The sequence below is a fragment of the Micromys minutus genome (genome assembly GCF_963924665.1).
Source record: "Micromys minutus genome assembly, chromosome: 12".
In the NCBI taxonomy this organism is placed as follows: domain Eukaryota; kingdom Metazoa; phylum Chordata; class Mammalia; order Rodentia; family Muridae; genus Micromys; species Micromys minutus.
Genome location: NC_137981.1, coordinates 59,965,860 through 59,981,839, shown reverse-complemented (window position 1 = coordinate 59,981,839; position 15,980 = coordinate 59,965,860). Strand labels below are relative to the sequence as shown.

The 15,980-nt window shown below is 40.1% G+C and overlaps 1 protein-coding gene across 3 annotated transcripts in view; it reads left to right on the top strand.

Annotated features, from left to right (window-relative positions):
• CAB39L (calcium binding protein 39 like) overlaps positions 1-15,980 on the top strand; it is an 87,481-nt gene that overhangs the window by 42,641 nt on the left and 28,860 nt on the right. For all 3 annotated transcript variants that reach the window (XM_080926006.1, XM_080926004.1, XM_080926005.1), the window contains one exon: positions 11,900-12,018. In XM_080926006.1, the coding sequence (XP_080782132.1) occupies positions 11,900-12,018 (119 nt within the window). The remainder of the gene's footprint in view (positions 1-11,899; positions 12,019-15,980) is intronic.

Genomic DNA, 15,980 nt, shown 5'->3' with positions numbered 1-15,980 from the left:
TCGATTTTTGGTCTTAGAGCACAAGCCATTGGTGTTCTGTTCAGCAAATTTTCTCCTGTGCCTATGTGTTCTAAGGTTTTCCCTACTTTCTCTTCTAATAGTTTCAGTGTACCTGTTTTAATGTAAAGATCTTTGATCCACTTGCACTTGAGCTTTGTACAAAGAGATAAGAAAGGGTCTATTTTCATTCTTCGTGCTGAGTGCCAGTTGGACCAACACCATTTGTTAAATAGGCTGTCCTTTTTCCATTGAATGTTTTCAGCTCCTTTATCAAAAATCAAGTGACCATATGTATGAGGGTTCATGTTTGGATCTTCTAGTCTGTTCCATTGATCAACCTGCCTATCTCTGTACCAGTACCACAGGTCCTGATTACTACTGGTAGGGACCTGGCTCTTTCTCTAGGCCAAAACGGACTCTTGTTCAGATATCACAGTACTTTCTGCTCTGAGAACTCCTGGTGTGCTCCCCTCTGGTCCAGATGTAAGAGGGCCTATAGAGTTGAACTTCAAGCACTGCTGTTCCCGGGCAGACCCCAGTTCCCACCTACATGGGCCTGTGCCTTACTGTGGGCCTGTATGTTTAGTCTGTGAGCCTGGGCTTTCTGAGCAGACCACGAGTCCCTCTGCCAGAGGTCTGGCCCTACTGTGAGCAGGACGGGCAAGTTTTCCATGAGTTCTGCCTAGCCCTCTCTGCACTTTGGTTACTCACAGCGCAATATCACCAGGCCTGTGTCCCCAGATCTCTTCTGTTCCAGGTGGCAAAGGACCTGATCTCATTGATTTTCATAGATTGGAGTTAGACATGTTTTATTATTTTTATTTATTTACTTATTTATTCGTTTTTAGTAATTCACTTTACATCCGGTTCACAGTCCCCTGCTGGTCATCCCCTTCCACAGTCCTTCTCCTTGCCTTGTCCCCTTCTTCTCTGGACCTCTTCAGGCATCCCCCCACCCCGTCACTTCATGTTTCTGTGTGGCTAGATGCTTCCTCTTCCACTGAGGTCAGACAAGGCATGAGAACATGTCCCATGAATTTCATAGATGAGAGTGATGCTGGTTTTTAAATGAGTTGCTTTTAGGAAATAAATTACAGTAATTGAGCTGACATGAAGTTAAGGTTCTAGAGACTAGCATATAGTTCCCTGGATGGGTTAGATAAACAAAATATGTGCAGAGCAAGACAGGTGTAATAGTAAAATCAGGACGTGCTGAAGAAGGGCCTCAAAGGACCCAGACTTTACTCAGTCCTCCCTTCAGTTGCCCTGCCTTTTTCTCTCCCTTATTCTGTTTCTCTTTCTGACATTTTCCAACTCATAGTCTCTTCTCTTCTGTTCACTTGGTTTGTTAAATCTCTGCTTCCATCTTATTCTCATTTTCTTTTTAAGCTGGGTTTGCATGCAATCAAATATACTGTTACTATGTTCATATACTTAAGCGTTTCTTTTATTGAGTTTAAGAACATAGTAGAAGCTTTTCCTGGTGGAAAGTATTTGACACGGTGATGTAGGTTTCTGGAGTCCAGCCTCTACTACTGATGGTATAGCCAGTAAATTAACTTCTAGCCCAGATGGTCTCATCTATATAGAGCAATGGCAAAAACTCACATCACTCTGTCAGTAGTGAACTATGTAAGAGACATGCATATATGTGTTACATCCTATAAAAACTAAATATAAATGCAGTGTTTATAAAAAAGAGAATTTTCACTTAGTTTCCAAGTAAATGAAATACAGACTGAATTGTTTTGTTATAACCTTTGAAGTTTTTGTTTATCTTAATCATCATCATTGGGGGATGGTAGTGGGGTGTGTTTGCAGTGGCACGAGTAACATGTCTCACATGTGGAGAGTAGGTGCCATCTTTCACAAGCTGATTCTCTTTTTTCCACCTGGGATGCAACTCAACTTGTCAGACTTCAATGCCAATCCCGTTTGTCCACTCAGCAATGCAGCAGGCCCATTTTTTAATTTGTTTTAGATATTTTGGGGCAGTAGCCTCGAATAAGAAAAAGAGTCGTCATTCTTGGATTATGATTTTATTTTTGTCTTATTGTTTTGTACAGTTACCTGAGAGTAGTCACACTGTAAGTTATTATTACCATTGATTTGCTTGAATTAGTTAAAGATAAGAGTTTATAGAGGGGTGCTAGAGGAGATACAGTAAGGATTGATTATGCTTTGAAGACTCCAAGAAGATGAGGTCAGCTGCAGTGACATAAAACAACAGGACCAACGTTTAAGAGTGCAGTAGGAAGGATAAAGCTCTGAGCATGGAGGGGAGCATCACGAGCTCACCTCTACACAACGAATAGCCAGCTAATGCCTGCTGAAAGAAAGTGACCTAGTTTTTCTACCTAGTGAGAGACTAGGTGAGTTCTAGGCCACCTGAGCTACATGGTGAGACACTCCTAAAGCAACAAAAAATAAATACACAGACAATGTCACTATGAGGTCCTTACTGCAGTAATAGGCAGCAGATACCGCTCTTAACTTTATGTATTCTTGTGTAAGGTACAATGCCTAGAACACAGTTAGGAGTCAGTCGGATACTCAGTATGCGCAGCTGTTCTTCTCCCCTGACCCCTAATAACTGAATAATTCTTGCTTGAGTGAATGATGGAAAACATTTAAATTGGGGACAGTTAGATTTGGAGCATCCCGTCAACTGCCCACAGCACTGTGAAGGAGGCAGGATCATCAGCTTTTATAGCCTGCTTACAGAAATGTGCTGCTCATCTCTCTGAACTGCAGGCAAGGCCCAGCAGCCTGTATGCAACAGTTTTCCTTCTTGAGACAGAATGCCAATTTAAGGTGATGACAGCTTCATAAAATTCTTCCTGGTTTCAAATTTTTTTCTAACAACACAGAACCCCCAATCCTTTTCTCTCAGTTCATAAGGAGTACTCAGAAGCCCTTTCTGTTTAAAAGTACCTTGGATGTTAGGCCTGCGTTTCCTCAAGTTGAGCCACTGCTAAACAAAGCTATGAGGTATCTGGAATTTTCTTTAGCGCATGCCTTTCTATCAGTAATGTTGCATAGCATTTTGAACATGCTGTGCTTAGCCTATTCTTGATCATGCTCTTTTCATGGGCTAATCTTCACTTGGTTGGTTGGTTAGTTGGTTGGTATGTGGGAAGGTAGGATAGAATAAAAGGTATTCAAGCCCATCATGGTGGTGCACACCTCTGTAACCTCAGGATTCAGAAAGGAGGCTGAGATAGGAGGACCACATCTTTTAGGCTAGCTAGATCTCCTTAGAAAACTGACTGGGGGTGGGGGAAGGAGAGAAAGATGCCATTTTTAAGGAACTAAAAACTTGTTTGCTACACAACTTAGGCTCTTAAGTGATGATCATAGCATTTCCAAAAGTGACAAGCTCTCACCATGTGTGAGCAGTGTATGCTGAGTGAAGGATACTAGATGATTCTCTACTAGTCCGTCTGCTAAATGCTAAGACAGTGCCCCAGTCTCCAGCAGCACGATCAGCCTCCTACAGTGCTCCAGACCCTCAAGAAAGGCAAATAGAAATTTCACCATTTTCACTGTGAAAACAATGAACTAGTGTAGTTTTGTAACTGGTAGCTTTGTCTTATTCTTTAGCACCAGTATTCAGATGGAAGAAACACCTGAACTCTTAGTTTGAGGCCAGCTTAGTGTACATTTTGGGTGCCAGGCAGGAGCAGAATCACAGTGAAACCCTGTCTTACAAAGGAAAAAGAAATGGGACTTGTGACTAAAATGGCAAGGCCTATTATATTGTGGGCTTAGGATGAAACAGAGCTGTGTCTTTTGAGGTTTGGCCAGTATTCATGACCAGCTTTATGTCGTCTTGTATTTTGCAATGCATGTTTGTAAGAGATATAAAGTGTTCCAGCTAAACTAGAAAGCAGCTCGAAGGCATGAAACTGCACTGTGATCTAGTGGTCATTTATTATGCTAACCTAGTGATCCTAGTGATACAAGCTACTGTCACAGAGTGTGGAAGCAAAGGAGTTTCAAGCCAAGAGTGAGGATAGCCACCTGAAAAGCCATGGATAAGTAGTATCTGCAGAATATTCCCCAAAATAGAAACAGAAGGAACACTACTCAATTCCTTCAGTGAAGCCACAGTTACACTGATTTGTAAACCAACAAAGATACAAAAAAGAGAACTTCAGACCAATTTTGCTTATGAATATTAGGATAAATTTAAGAACACATCAAAATGATCGTTCACCATAATCAAGGAGGCTTCATCCCAGGGATTTCAATATATGGAAATCCATCAACATAATCCACTTTATAAAACTCAAAAAAAAATGATCATCTTGTTATGCTGAAAACGCCTTTGACAAAATACAGCATTCCTTCCTGTTAAAAGTCTTAGAAAGATTAGAAGTTAAAGACACATACCAAATATAATAAAAACAGTATATAGAAGACCAGGAGCCAACATCAAATTAAATGGAGAGAAACTTAAAGCAATTCCATTAAATCAAGTACAAGACTAGGAGGCCCACTCTCTCCCTATTTATTCAATATAGTACTCAAAGTCCTAGCAAGAGTAATTAGACAACAAAAATAGGTTAAAGGGATACAAACTGAACAGTAAGAAGTCAAGGTGTCACTATTTGCAGATGATATGATATGATAGTCCTGGCCAGGACTTCCAGTACTATATTAAATAGGTAGGGGGACAGTGGGCATCCTTCTCTAGTCCCTGATTTTAGTGGAATTGCTTTAAGCTTCTCACCATTCAGTTTGATGTTGGCTACTGTGCTGTGTATTGCTTTTACTGTGTTTAGATATGGGCCTTGAATTCTTGATCTTTCCAAGACTTTTAACATGAGGGGGTATTGAATCTTGTCAAATGCTTTCTCAGCATCTAGTGAGATGATCATGTGGTTTTTTTTCTTTGAGTTTGTTTATATGGTGTATTACATTGATGGATTTCCGTATATTGAATCATCCCTGCATCCCAGGAATGAAGCCTACTTGATCATGGTGAATGATCGTTTTGATGTATTCTTGATTCAGTTTGCAGGAATTTTATTAAGTATTTTGCATCAATATTCATGAGGGAAATTGGTATGAAGTTTTCTTTCTTTGTAGGATCTTTGTGTGGTTTAGGAATGATTATAATTGTGGCTTTGAAAAATGAGGTGAGTAGTGTTCCTTCTGTTTCCATTTTGTGGAATAGTTTGGAGAGTATTGGTATTAGGTCTTCTATGAAAGTCTGATAGATTCTGCACTGAACCCATCTGGTCCTGGGATTTTTTTTTTTTTGCTTGGGAGGTTTTAGATGACTGCTTCTATTACTTTAGGTGTTATGGGATTGTTTAGATGGTTTATCTGATCCTGATTTAACTTTGGTACCTGGTATCTGTCTGGAAATTTGTCCATTTCCTCTAGATTTTTCAGTTTTGTTGAGTATAGGCTTTTGTAGTAGGATCTGATGATTTCTTGAATTTCCTCAGTTTCTGTTGTTATGTCTCCCTTTCATTTCTGATTTTGTTAATTTGGATACTCTCTGTGCCCTCTAGTTAGTCTGGCTAAGGGTTTATTTATCTTGTTGATTTTCTTTTTTTTTTTTTTTTAATTTTGTAATTATATTTATGTACAGAAAACTTAAGTGTACATTTAACCCAGTTTAGTGGCGAGTTCTTTAGCCTTTTCCTTTTCCAGCTTGGCAATGCGAGCCACGGATTTAGGACCCAGAACGTTCTCGTCGTATCTGTCATTATAATTGGTCCTAATAGCTTCCACCAGCTTAGCCAGAGCACCCTTGTCTTCTGAGTTAACCTGTGTGAAGGCAACAGTGGTGCATGTCTTCCTGGCCTTTCCCTTGATGATGCAGTAGGGCACCCCCATCTTTTGACACAGGGCAGGCAGGAAAACCACCAGCTCAATGGGGTCTACATCATGGGCAGTCACCACCAGCTGAACCTTCTTGTTCTCCACCAAGGTGGTGACTGTACTGACTTCTGCTCGGAGGACAGGTGGTCTTAGATGGGACGTCCCCTTTGCCAGCAGATTTCTTCTCAGCACGGACCAGCAGCCTTTGCTTCTTCTCTCACTTTGTCTCTGGCCTGGGTAGCTGTTTGCCTGTCCAGGGCCTGCGTGAACTGGTTAATGGCAGGAGGTACTTTGAGCCGCTTATAGAGGATGCAGCCTGATGTAGCGTGGCCATTTGACGAAGCGTGTTAGATCTCTTTTGGGCTGGATGTCCTGCCCAATGCCAAAGTTCTTGAGCCTGTTCTCAAACGAAGGATTGACTACCTTTTTGGCCTCTGGCTTCTTGACGACGGCGGGGGGCCGGGGCTACCTTCTTCCCCTTGGCCTTCTTCCCTTTGGGCATCTTGCTCGGCTGGAGGAGAGAGCTCTTGTTGATTTTCTAAAAGAACCAGCTCTCAGTTTTGTTGATTCTTTGTATAGTTCTTTTTTGTTTTTACTTGGTTGACTTCTGCTCTGAGTTTGATTATTTCCTGCCATCTACTCCTCTTGGATGTATCTGCTTCTTTTTTTAGCACTTTGAGGTGTGTTGTCAATCTCCTAGTGCATGCTCTCTCCAGTTTCTTTTTGGAGGCACTCAGAGCTATGTTTTCCTCTTAGTACTGCTTTCATTGCATCCCATAACTTTGAGTATGTTGTGTCTTCATTTTTATTAAATTCTAAAAAAACCTTAGTATCTGTCTTTATTTCTTCCTTGACCATGTTATCATTGATTATAGCATTGTTCAGCTTCCATGTGTATGTGGGCTTTTTGTTGATTTTGTTGTTATTAAAGATGAGCCTTAGTCCATGGTGATCTGATAGGATGCATGAGAGTATTTCAATCTTTGTGTTGAGGCCTGTTTTGTGACCAACAATATGGTCAATTCTTAGGTGCTGAGAAGAAAGTATATTCTTTTGTTTTGGGGTAAAATGTTCTATAGATGACTGTGACATCCATTTGGTTCATAACTTCTGTTAGTTTTACTGTGTCTCTGTTCAGTTTCTCATCTGTTGATGAGAGTGGAGTATGGAAGTCTCCCACTATTATTGTGTTTGGTGCAATGTATGCTCTGAGATTTAGTAAGGTTTCTTTATAAATGTGGGTGCCCTCGTATTTGGAGAATAGATATTCAGGATTGAGAGTTCATCTTGATAGAGTTTTCCTATGATGAGTAAAAAGTGTTCTTCCTTAATTTTTTTGATAACTTTTGGTTGAAAAACTATTTTATTCAATATTAGATTGGCTACTCCAGCTTGTTTCTTGGGGACCATTTGCTTGGAAAGTTTTTTTCCCAGCCTTTTACTCTGATGTAGGGCCTGTTTTTGTTGCTGAGATAAGTTTCCTGTATTTAGCAAAATTTTGGATCCTGTTTACATATTCAGTCTGATAGTCTATGTCTTTTTGTTGGGGAATTCAGTCCATTGATGTTAAGAGATATTAAGGAATAGTGATTGTTGTTTCCTGTTATTTTTGTTGTTAGAGGTAAAATATTTGTGTGCTTTTCTTCTTTTGGTTTTCTTGCAAGGTTATTTTCTTGCTTTTTCTAGGGTGTAGTTTTCCTCTTTGTGTTGGAATTTTCCATCTATTATCCTTTGTAGGACTGAATTTCAGGACAGATATTGTGTAAATTTGGTTTTGTCCTAGAATATCCTGGTTTCTCTATCTATGGTGATTGAGAGTTTTGCTGACATAGTAACCTGGGCTTGCATTTGTGTTCTCTTAGGGTCTGTATGATGTCTGTGCAGGATGTTCTAGCTTTCAAAGTCTGTTTAGAAGTCTGGTATAATTATGATCTGCCTGCTTTTGTATGTTACTTGTCCTTTTTCCCTTACTGCTTTTAGTATTCTTTCTTTGCTTTGAACATTCAGTGTTTTGATTATTATGTGTTGGGAGGAGTTTCTTTTCTGGTCCAATCTATTTGGGGGCTTTGTATGCTTATTGATTTTGTTGAAGATATTTACTGGGCCTTTTATTTTAGTTGAGAGTCTTCGCCCTCTTCTACACCTATTATCCTTAGGTTTGGTCTTTCATTATATCCTGGATTTCCTGGATGTTTTGGGTTAGGAGCTTTTTGATTTTTGCATTTTCTCTAACTGTTGTGTCAATGTTTTCTGTGTTATCTTCTGTTCTTTAGATCCTCTCCTCCATCTTTTGTAGTCTGTTGGTGATGCTTGCATCTATGACTCCTGATCTCTTTCCTACATTTTCTATCTTCTGAGTCTTCTCCTTTTGCGATTTCTTTATTGTTTCTATTTCCATTTTCAATTACTTTACCTGTTTGGTTGTGTTTTCCTGTAGCTCTATAAGTGATTTTTGTGTTTTCTCCATTAGAGCTTCTACTAGTTTATGTGTGTTCTCCTGGTTCTCCTGTAATTGTTTAAGGGAGTTATCCATGCACTTCTCAAGGACCTCCATCATCATCTTGAAGTATGATTTTAAGTCCATATCTTGTTTTTCTGGTGTGTTGGGAAATCCACTACTTGCTGTGATCAGAGAACTGGGTTCTGATGTTGCCAAGTTGTCTTGGTTTCCATTGCTTAAGTTCTTGTGCTTGCCTCTTGCCATCTTGTTATCTGTGATGTTAAGTGATCTTGTTGTCTCTGACTGGAGCTTGTCTCGTGGGTCTGAGGGCCTGTGGGCTCAGGAAGGAGATTGCTCCTGGGTGTTTGGCTCTTTGAGGTCAGGCAGTGAGTTCTGATGGCAGTAACTTAACTCTGTCTCTGTGGGCTCAAGTGGGAGAGCATTTCTGAGGCTCTTCTGTGTGCTCAGCAGTCTTCAGGCGGGCCCTGAGTCCTGATGGCAGTGACCCAGGCCGGGACAGACCCACCCATTCCCAGAGACCACCATGCTACCTACACTCCATGAGGTCCCTGGGGTCTGTCCATTGATGGTCAGTGGGGAGCTCACCTGTGGGCTCAGGTGGGAGAGCTCTTGTGAGGCTCTTCTTGGTGCTCTGCAGCCTACAGGCAGGTCCTGAGTCCTGATGGCGGTGACCCGGCTCTCTCTCCTCTGTATCATATTTTAATCTTACTATAAAAAATTATTTTTCTATGTATGGATGTTTTACCTTCCTATGTAATTGTATACTATGTATGTGTGGTGCCCACAGAGGAAGATGTTAGATCCTTTAGGACTGGAGCTATAGGTTGTTATGAGCAACCATGTGAATGCTTGCAATTGAACCTAGAACCTTTGGAAGTGCATTCCGTGCTCTTAACTACTGAGCCATTTCTCCAGCCCCCAATGTTTTTTCTCTCTATCCTTTTTCCTCTCTTCCCTTTCTCCTCTTCTCGTGTGTGTGTGTGTGTGTGTGTGTGTGTGTGTGTGTGTGTGCTTTTGAGATACGGTCTATTTGCATAGCCCTATTTGTCCTGGAACTCACTATGTTGACCAGGCTGGCCTTAGATTCACAGAAATCTACCTACCTCTGGCTCCCAGGGGATTAAAGCCTCCATGAAATTAGTTTATTATCACTTCACTTCTTGTTCCTGTCCAGGGTAAGAACTTTTTGCCTAATCATAGATCTCGGAAATTTTCAGTTTTTGAAATTTCTATCTTAGTTTTAAAAGACTAAATTATATTCTGAATTTGCATGTGTAGAAAGATTGTCAGAGATCAGACACAGGATCTTGTACATACTGTTTTTCATGAGGTAAATGCTACTCTTTCAGAATTTTTCTCTTTATTTTTTCCCCTTTAAACTATTTTTAGTTTTTGTTTTATGCGTGTGAGAGTTTGCCTACATGTATATGTATGTATCACAAGAGTGCCCAGTGACTGTGGAGGCCAGAAGAGGATATCAAGTCCCCTAGAACTAGAGTTAGAGATGAATTAAGCCATCATCTGGGCGCTAATCTAGGTCCACTGCAAGAGCAGCCATTGTGACACATCTCTCCAAGCCCTGTATTACTTTCCTTAACCCACATTTACTTTGTGTTTTATAAAACTGACAGCTTCAAAGTCTTGTAGTGTGGTGCAGATGGTGGGCACATCTCTGCACTGCATCGGCATGGGGTGGTGGCACACACATCATGTTAGCACTCAGGATCAAAGTTTATGGTCATTGTTAGCTAAAACAAGTTGAAGGCCAACCTGGAGTACCTGAGATCCCAGGAAGGGCAGGGTGATTAATGAATAATCTTATTGATCTTGTTTTGGGGTTTTAGTTCTTTCTCTTTTTTAAGTATCTGTTGTTTTAAAAGGTGCTAAATTTAAAAATGAGAGAGACAAGTTCCATGTATTTAGTAAGAGATACTTGGGTGGCCTATGTATCTGGTGAGGCATACTTCTAAGATAATTGCCCAGTCTAATAACTATTTATTGAGAGCAAACTGTACTCCAGTCTATAATATATACATTCAAATGGGCCCTGTATTCCTTAGAGCAAACCTCTTTAAGAAGTTAGAAACAAAACCCATTCCTTTTAATCCATTGTCTTGTGTGTGTTGGGAATCAATTTAGGATGAAGGCTAAAAACTGGACCTTGGGTTCCAGCAACTGATGATAGAATCCTGTCTGTTCCACACTTCATGTCTTCAGTTTTTCCCTGTCCATAATATGTCCCTCATAAGACTGTTGTAGAGATTGAGTAGTGCATGCAAAGCTGTTAACATTAGTTCTTGGTACAGAATCAGTCCTCCTCATAGGTTTGCTGCTCTGGTTGGAGGTGGAGGCAGAAGTAGGCATATAGAGGAGGTACCAGTCATTGTAGGCAAAGGGTAGTATTAAACCATAACACACTAGGGTCACTCATCTCAATGAAGAATATCCTGAATTGAGTCTTTAAAAATGTCCTCTGGAACAGTACGTAGGACACAAGGAGAACGTGAGGCAGTGATGCACGAACAATAAAGACTGTGTGCAAGTATACATCACAGTTAGTTAACAGAATAAAGCTTGATTCAGAAGTGCAAAGCAATAGACAGAGGCAGTGTTATGGAAGGCATTGTACTTTAAGCATAAGGGAAATACTGAGGCACCTCAGGGAAGAGAGTGCTGTCATTTCTTGGTAGCTAATGCTCCCAGGTGAAGATGCTTTGAAGGGATGCAGAGTGACTATTGGAACACTTAATAGTACAGTTGAAAGACAAAGGGCAGAATCATTGGTGTACTGTAATAATTGGTATAATTTTGTCCTCCTCTTTTTATATATATGAAATATGGGTCCAACTGGGGGCTTCTTTTGCAGAACCTGACTCAGCTCAGGTCGTAAGACACACCAAGACTCTTAACAGACCTTGTTCAAGATTGCTGGTAGTAGTAGTTCCTGTGGCTCAGGCAACTGGGACCAGAAATCTCTTCCCTAGGCTATGTGTTACTTCATATATGTCAGGTACATACAACACACATGCACACACATATGTATATATATACATACATATACATATTATATATTTCATAGGGAAAACACATTTTAAATTTGCATCTCATTAAAACCATTTTCTAAAAGCCTCAAGGTTAATGAATAGATCAAGTGAAGACATAATATTACCCAGAATTGGATGTTAAGAAAAAGGAATTTGATTCTTAGCATTTTATTTAGTTGTAACTTACATGCTTCATCTATCTTCTCTCATTTATGAAGATTTAAAAAAATCAGTCACTGTTTCCACTAAATGAGAGCTAAAAGGGGAGAAAGCATCAAAGCTTCAATTCTTGCCGCTGCTTTGTACTCATCTGTGCTTTTGTATTTCCAGTTGTGCCAATAGACCCCCTCAACCCCCGCCAAGTTTCCCACCCTGTACATTTGGTGACGGGTTGTGCCCATTGAGTGGTCTTTGTGAAGACGATTGAAAATAGGAAATTATTGGTTCTGCATTTTACACAGATGACACTATATGAGAATGTATGTTTGTATCCCACATGCCATACAGTTTATCTGTTAAAAGCATACCATTTAATGTTGACATGTTTTTTCAACAGGGAAAAAAAGATGTGACCCAGATATTCAATAACATCCTGAGGAGACAGATTGGTACACGGTATCCTACTGTGGAGTACATCAGCTCTCACCCTCACATCCTGTTCATGCTTCTTAAAGGGTAGGTACCTGATTTTCTTAGAAGTAGGTCTCACATAGCTGTTAAAAAGAATGCACTGTGCCTCCTTGGCCTCATTTGGAACTGCCTGGTCAGGTTTGCCATGTAAGAGTGGTCCTCCAGATCTATCTCTAAATGCCCCAAGCTTATACGACGTGCTCCTTTTGTCCTCTGGTCTCCGTAGATTCTGACTCCTACCTCTCCTTCACGTTTTTGCTCTCCATGCCTCTTCCTGTCATATTTCTTCTCCTTCCTCATCATCCCTGTCCCTAACTGCCCAGGTATTGTTTTTCTACTTGCATAATGTTGTGTCCCTTCATCACACACATGTGTGCATGCAAGTAATTCATATATGTTGTAGTTCTCAGTCGTAAACAAGTCCACATTCTTGCAGTGCTGACATCCTCCAAGGTAGAGATAAAGTATCTGTATGGAATGCAATCGATGTTACTGTTTTTAACCAGCACTATAAAGGAGGAAAAATGTAGAAGCCCTGATTATTGCTTTTTATATCTACTCACGTGCTTCTTGAGCATAGTGAGGCTACTCTAAATCCTAAAGACTGGTAGTCTAGCTACCTTGAAGCATGAACATCAGATGACGGTCCTGCCCTGTGCTGCCTGGCTGTTCCGTACCTCGCACCAGCACAGCTCACTTTACTGTGTAGTTTTCCAGTGCTACAGAGCCACATTAAGTCTGCTTCACCTGGGCCATCCTCCTCATTTGTCAACTTTTAAGTAATTGTGTTAGTGATACATAACACAATTTGAAAATCAGCTATACCACCCAACAGGAGCTCTTTGCTTTTTCATCATTCTTCAATCTCATTGCCCAATGACAGTCTTTTTTTTCTTCTTGTTGGGTTTTTAAGAAAGTCATACATTTTTAAATATACACATCACCTATTTACCTTTGCACTGTAAATAATGTGCTTATCGTAATTTTTCAACTTATCAAATTTAAACTGATTCTTTTAGTTTTTCCAGTACCATCAGCATTTCATCCCCTTCTCTGTCCTCTGTGTATACTTTAGCACAGATTTTATGTTTACAATGAATCACATTGAGGTTGCTTACTCTTATAGTTACTATGCATTGTTGAGCAAAGAAATATACTGTGATAGCTTTGGGGCTGATGCAAAGTAATGTTTTTTAGAGGTTGTTCTCTTAGCCTTGGACAAGAAAATTCACTTGGATTTTCTATTAGTTAGAGAACACTAAACTCTTATAGCAAATGCACTCCAAATGAAGTGACTCAGCACAGGACAAGTGCCACAATATATTGCTAGGCAGATGATCCAGATTAGTTTCATCTCTACATATGCTTCCTAAGATCACTCTGCTCGTGGACTTTCTAGCCCACAAACAGGTAAAAAATATATATGGACACATTTGTGTGCACAGATAATGACAATCCCAGTGTGCCTGGAGGTTAGGAGGAGTCAGGAAAGGATGAGGTAGGACTGGAAAGGCAGAGACCACATTAGTAAGAGCCTTCCATGCTTGCCCAAGGAACTAGAATGTCATTCTGTGACTTCCTTGAACTATACCTGAAGGTTTCTGGTACAGCATGGACAGTGACTTGTATGGTCCAGTGGGGACTGAGACCAAAATTAGAACCATACTTTAGTGATACGGTAGTAAACAAGGGAGATAATCTTTAAATGATTTCCCGCTTTTCTGATTCAAAGGTAATAACCTATTTATCTTGGAAATGCTTAATATAAGAAAGGAGTGTGTTCCATAAACTCTCCCAATAAAACTATCAATGACAATTTAGAGGTTGCACTTCTGAAGTTTCTTCTCTTCTAATGGTTATTTACTTTGGGTTCATTCCTTCACATTCTGTCTTGTAGATGCCACAGTGAATGCTTGCTCTGAATTAGAGCTGCAGTCAATGTAATTATTCACAGTAACTCAGATGTAACTTAAAGGAGCATATTTTAAATCCAGATTTGATTAAGTCCTATATGCTCTTTAAATATTATTATGTCCCAAGGAAGATTTAAGGGCCATCAATTCAAAGAACACAGCTTTCACCTCAAAGGAAAAAGATATTCTGGAGCCAAGTTTGAGTGACTATGATGAGGAGCCCACCAGAGAAGACCACTGAGACATAGTCTGTAGCCAATTTAAAGTCTTTATTCCAGCCAATTGGAACTATGCTCAGATGTTTAAGACCCAAGTATAGCCATGAGCATTTGGAGAAAGGGGCTTTTAAAGGCAAAAAGCACATCCTGGTATCTCACTTGGAAGCTGCAGGGGGTGTTTTGCTAAAGCAGACAGTTTAACAGAAGCTAAGCAGTTAGCTGGAGGAGGTTTCCATAAGTAGGTATTTAGTACAAGACAAGATAAGTTAGGTAGGACACCCTGACTTTCCTTGGTTCCTAGAATAGAGTTGGGTAATTTTCCACAAACCTTCCAATCAAGGAGATCATATTCTAGTCAAACCTAAAATGGTCTCAGCAAGCATACAAGATGGAGAGAAATCTTCACCGATTTGCCCTGTCACATTACAATGGCTTGGGAAACATGAAACTAGGTTACTTCAGATCCAGGTTCCTACATGGAAGCAATTCATGATAGTAGCAGAGCAACAAGAATTATAAAAATACATTGATGTGTATCAGAGCAATTACAGCAAGATGGGGAGATCCCTCCTATAGGCCTCATGCTTTCTGATGACATTCTTAGCTTTTGGGTGGATAGAAGCTAGTGGTCTGCTAGATTAATAGATTCCAAAAGATTCCAATCTGTTAGTCACAGGGTGTTCTAGCACAGAGATGGCCAAAAGAAATGGCTATTTAGGGAGCTAAATCTGGCCCCAGGATAAAACTTTGGACCTAAAGTATAGAAGCCTCTCTTCATCATTACAGTTCTACTAGTCAGATTGTGCAGACACAGTTTCTTTCCAGGACTTCTCATTCACTAGGACAGTTCAGATGTTAAGGAAGAGGGAATTAGCTGTTGGTGCTTCTAAGGACAGAGTAGATAATGAGACGCATTGGCTGAAGTAGCTCTGCTTCATCCAGTGTAGAAAGGAGCATTTACATGTAGCCTCTGTTAAAGCTCAGAATTTTCACTAAATTATCTTTTCTGAAGATTCTTGAAAACTTAGGCAATAACTTGATTGGTCTGTTTATACACTGAACAGTGGCATTATTTAGGGCTCAATAGAGGCATGCTATAGTGAACACAAGTCCAGCCATGTGCCACACAGACAGAAGTGAATACCTGTATAACAAGAAGCATCATTTGGACTGCGTGCTAGGCTTAAGGAATTTAGATTCCACGTTTTATGAAAAGGACTCTTTAAAGAACCATTTTATTCTAAATTAATTTCTCTCCTGGCTGAGATAAATGTTACTCCACGATCACTAAACTTTCCTAAAGAAACCATGGCCATGACATATCTAATGTTAAAACTACACACATCTCCCCAAATCTTATTTTTTAAATTGATTGAAAAAATTTGCAACCATCTTCAAAAGTAACAAACGCAGGAGCTCATGTATTAATCACTCAGCTGTCGCTGTTTAACTGCGTGCCATCTCTCCCCACCCAGCTTAAAGCAAACCTCTGAGCACTTCAGGAAACAGTTCAAAAATAATTTCATAAAACTACAGGGTACTTAAAAGTTACTCAGCCTACAGCCAGCTCTGTTTACATTGTTTGTTCCCCCCTACAGTTCACTTACTAAAAGAAGTACCCTAACAAGGCCTACTTACTATATTTGGTTATTTTTCTTAGCCAAACGTTTTTAAGTCCCTCTCATTCAGCATCTCATCCACCCACATATTTCTTCTATGCTGTGAGTCTGATGAAGAACAAGTTCTCCTACACTGTCCTGTGCTGTAGAGTTGGGACACTGCTCTCTTATAGAATCCTGTAAGTTATTATGTAACCCAGCATGGAGATGGATAAGCAGGTAGAAGTGCTTGCTGTACGCACCTGATACTAAACCCA